Source organism: Coregonus clupeaformis, chromosome 9 (genome assembly GCF_020615455.1).
Source record: "Coregonus clupeaformis isolate EN_2021a chromosome 9, ASM2061545v1, whole genome shotgun sequence".
Lineage (NCBI taxonomy): Eukaryota > Metazoa > Chordata > Actinopteri > Salmoniformes > Salmonidae > Coregonus > Coregonus clupeaformis.
Window position 1 is genome coordinate 17,092,569 of NC_059200.1, and position 4,763 is coordinate 17,097,331.

Sequence of the window (4,763 nt, forward strand, 5' to 3'; positions counted from 1 at the left end):
GATGGATTTTGTGGAATTTTTTTCCTAAAAGACCATTGAATAGAGTGGAAGGCCCCAGTGACCATCAGCCTCCGTTCATATCTCTTTAGTGGTGGTACTGACTGGTAACTGACTGGTAACTGACTGGTAACTGACTGGTAACTGACTGGTAACTGACTGGTAACTGACTGGTAACTGACTGGTAACTGACTGGTAACTGACTGGTAACTGACTGGTAACTGTCCCCTGGTGCTGTCTGTCTGGGCTACAGATTGTGGACATGCTGTGGAGCGACCCCATGCCTAAGAGCGTCAGTGTCCCCAACGAGGTGCTGCTACTGGGCCCCCAGACGTGACAGAAGAGGTCCTGGAACGACACAGCCTCACCGCTGCTCATTGGACGCCACAAGCAGGAGGGCTATGAGTTCAGCCACAACCACAGGGTGAGAGACATAAAGATGTGCAATGAAATTAGACTCAAAGAAGGAACATTTCAACTCGTAGATGGAGGTCTAAAGCAAGACAGAACTTAATAATCAACAATGGCAACTACACCCAATGGCAACTACACCTAATGGCAACTACACCTAATGCCAACTACACCTAATGGCAACTACACCCAATGGCAACTACACCTAATGGCAACTACACCTAATGGCAACTACACCTAATGGCAACTACACCTAATGGCAACTACACCTAATGGCAACTACACCTAATGGTAACTACACCTAATGGCAACTACACCTAATTGCAACTACACCTAATGGCAACTACACCTAATGGCAACTACACATAATGCCAACTACACCTAATTGCAACTACACCCAATGGCAACTACACCTAATGGCAACTACACCTAATGGCAACTACACCTAATGGCAACTACACCTAATTGCAACTACACCTAATGGCAACTACACATAATGCCAACTACACCTAATTGCAACTACACCCAATGGCAACTACACCTAATGGCAACTACACCTAATTGCAACTACACCTAATTGCAACTACACCTAATTGCAACTAAACCTAATGGCAACTACACCTAATTGCAACTACACCTAATGGCAACTACACCTAATGACAACTACACCTAATGGCAACTACACCTATGCTTTTATATCTATAAGAGAACCTTATTACTAATGAATGTGTTTGTTTTTTATGACTGTGTTTTTCTTTCTGCGTGCATTTTGTATTTATATTTTGATGTGTGTATTTTCTGTAATTTCTGTAATTCAGGGCTCATCTGTAAAAGACGTCTCAGTATGACTCCCTGATAAAATAAAGGTTAAATAAAAATAAATAAAATGTTTATTTTGTCTTATAATTGTTCTTTCTTTCTCCAGGGTGCCATCCAGTACTAGGCAAAGGAAACAGAGATCACACCAGCCATCCAGTACTAGGCAAAGGAAACAGAGGTCACACCAGCCATCCATAGAGATTAAACAGAGGTCACACCAGCCATCCATAGAGATTAAACATAGGTCACACCAGCCATCCATAGAGATGAAACAGAGGTCACACCAGCCATCCATAGAGATGAAACAGAGGTCACAACAACCATCCAGTACTAGGCAAAGGAAACAGAGATCACACCAGCCATCCAGTACTAGGCAAAGGAAACAGAGGTCACACCAGCCATCCATAGAGATTAAACAGAGGTCACACCAGCCATTCATAGAGATGAAACAGAGGTCACACCAGCCATTCATAGAGATGAAACAGAGGTCACACCAGCCATTCATAGAGATGAAACAGATGTCACACCAGCCATTCATAGAGATGAAACAGAGGTCACACCAGCCATTCATAGAGATGAAACAGATGTCACACCAGCCATCCATAGAGATGAAACAGAGGTCACACCAGCCATTCATAGAGATGAAACAGATGTCACACCAGCCATCCATTGAGATGAAACAGAGGTCACACCAGCCATTCATAGAGATGAAACAGATGTCACACCAGCCATCCATAGAGATGAAACAGAGGTCACACCAGCCATTCATAGAGATGAAACAGATGTCACACCAGCCATCCATAGAGATGAAACAGAGGTCACACCAGCCATCCATAGAGATGAAACAGAGATCACACCAGCCATCCAGTACTAGGCAAAGGAAACAGAGGTCACACCAGCCATCCAGTACTAGGCAAAGGAAACAGAGGTCACACCAGCCATCCATAGAGATTAAACAGAGGTCACACCAGCCATTCATAGAGATGAAACAGAGGTCACACCAGCCATTCATAGAGATGAAACAGAGGTCACACCATCCATTCAAAGAGATGAAACAGATGTCACACCAGCCATCCATAGAGATGAAACAGAGGTCACACCAGCCATTCATAGAGATGAAACAGATGTCACACCAGCCATCCATTGAGATGAAACAGAGGTCACACCAGCCATTCATAGAGATGAAACAGATGTCACACCAGCCATCCATAGAGATGAAACAGAGGTCACACCAGCCATTCATAGAGATGAAACAGATGTCACACCAGCCATCCATAGAGATGAAACAGAGGTCACACCAGCCATTCATAGAGATGAAACAGATGTCACACCAGCCATCCATAGAGATATGACTCTGGGAAACCCAACTGCTCAACACTGGTAACATTGTGTCATCTGTTTGGAAGGGATTTATGAAAAGCTCTCACATACTATGCGGCCTGCTGAAATGATCAGTAGTCCTACTGTTTGTGTGATATGTTCGATAACCGATACCTCACACATAAGCTACTTCCACCAAAACCCCTGCAGTGAATCCCCTGAATACCTCCCACAGACACGTTATCTCTGTGTGTGATGTGGTTAATGCCCTATGATGTGTTAATGCCCTTGTGTTTTCAGTGTTGGGTGGACTGAGCGTTCAGCTCTAAGGGCTGTGATGTGGTTAATACCTTGTGTTTTCAGTGTTGGGCGGACTGAGCGTTCAGCTCTAAGGGCTGTGATGTGGTTAATACCTTGTGTTTTCAGTGTTGGGCGGACTGAGCGTTCAGCTCTAAGGGCTGTGATGTGGTTAATACCTTGTGTTTTCAGTGTTGGGCGGACTGATCGTTCAGCTCTAAGGGCTTTGAGGGAGCAGCTGTTTGAACACCTCATTCAGGAGTACAACCCGGAGAATGCTTGTAATGAACCACACACTCACTGTTTCACTCATATCACAACTACCAGTAACCTCTGTTCCTTCTCAGTACTTTAGAAACATTATGTCATGTTGACTATTCATCACCATCTAGTGGCTATAATGGCAACTGTAAAGTAGTATCTAGCAGCCTCTTAAAATCGTAAAGGTTCCCAATGGACACTGAATGGTGTGTCAACATCAAATCATGTTTTATTGCGTCTCTCTCTGTGATGATTAACATTTAACATTTACATTTAAGTAATTTAGCAGACGCTCTTATCCAGAGCGACTTACAAATTGGTGCATTCAACTTAGGATAGCCAGTGGGACAACCACCCTTTTATTTTTTAATGGGGGGGGGGGGGTAGTAGAAGGATTACTGTTATACTATTCCAGGTATTCCTTAAAGAGGTAGGGTTTCAAGTGTTTCCGGAAGGTGGTCAGTGACTCCGCTGTCCTGGCGTCGTGGGGGAGCTTGTTCCACCATTGGGGTGCCAGAGCAGCGAATAGCTTTGACTGGGCTGAGCGGGAACTGTGCTTCCGTAGAGGTAGGGGGGCTAGCAGGCCAGAGGTGGATGAACGTAGTGCCCTCGTTTGGGTGTAGGGTCTGATCAGAGCCTGAAGGTAAGGAGGTGCCTTTCCCCTCACAGCTCCGTAGGCAAGCACCATGGTTTTGTAGTAGATGCGAGCTTCAACTGGAAGCCAGTGGAGTGTGCGGAGGAGCGGGGTGACATGAGAGAACTTGGGAAGGTTGAACACCAGACGGGCTGTAGCGTTCTGGATAAGTTGTAGGGGTTTAATGGCACAGGCAGGGAGCCCAGCCAACAGCGAGTTGCAGTAATCCAGACGGGAGATGACAAGTGCCTGGATTTGGACCTGTGCCACTTCCTGTGTAAGGTAGGGTCGTACTCTGCGAATGTTGTAGAGCATGAACCTACAGGATCGGGTCACCGCTTTGATGTTAGCGGAGAACGACAGGGTGTTGTCCAGGGTCACGCCAAGGTTCTTTGCACACTGGGAGGAGGACACAATGGAGTTGTCAACCGTGATGGCGAGATCATGGAGCGGGCAGTCCTTCCCCGGGAGGAAGAGCAGCTCCGTCTTGCCGAGGTTCAGCTTGAGGTGGTGATCTGCCATCCACACTGATATGTCTGCCAGACATAGAGTGTCTCTATGGCTCAGTAAAGCATATAGATCAAACTTGATCTAGCTCTGTGCAGTAAAGATTGTCTGCTTTATCAATGTGAGGCTGCCTGTGCGATATCGGTCTGGCCCGACTGGTCTGTCTCTCAGGTCTGATCATTCTGGCCACTGGGCCAGTGCCATGGAGGCTGTGTTGAGCCTGGGCCTAACCTGAAGGGTTAGGGCAGAATTTCCCAAACTCGGTCCTGGGGACCCCAAGGATGCACGTTTTGGTTTTTGCCCTAGAACTACACAGCTGATTCAAATAGTCAACTCATCATCAAGCTTTGATTATTTGAATCAGCTGTGCAGTGCAAGGTCAAAAACCAAAATGTGCACCCTTTGGGGTCCCCAGGACCAAGTTTGGGAAACACTGGATTAGAATTATAGGGTTAAGGTGGCAGTTTGAGGCTGACTGTGTTATTGCTGTATGGTCTCTCTGTAATGTATGCGTGGT

General features: G+C 46.1%; 1 protein-coding gene across 1 annotated transcript; it reads left to right on the plus strand.

Annotated features, from left to right (window-relative positions):
- The first annotated feature begins 256 nt into the window (after positions 1–256).
- On the plus strand, positions 257–3,319 carry LOC121574292 (involucrin-like). Its single transcript, XM_041886910.1, has 2 exons — positions 257–421; positions 1,334–3,319. Exons 1-2 carry the CDS (start codon positions 399–401, stop codon positions 2,577–2,579), a joined length of 1,269 nt encoding a protein of 422 aa, XP_041742844.1. The 5' UTR covers positions 257–398; the 3' UTR covers positions 2,580–3,319.
- The last annotated feature ends 1,444 nt before the right edge of the window (positions 3,320–4,763 follow it).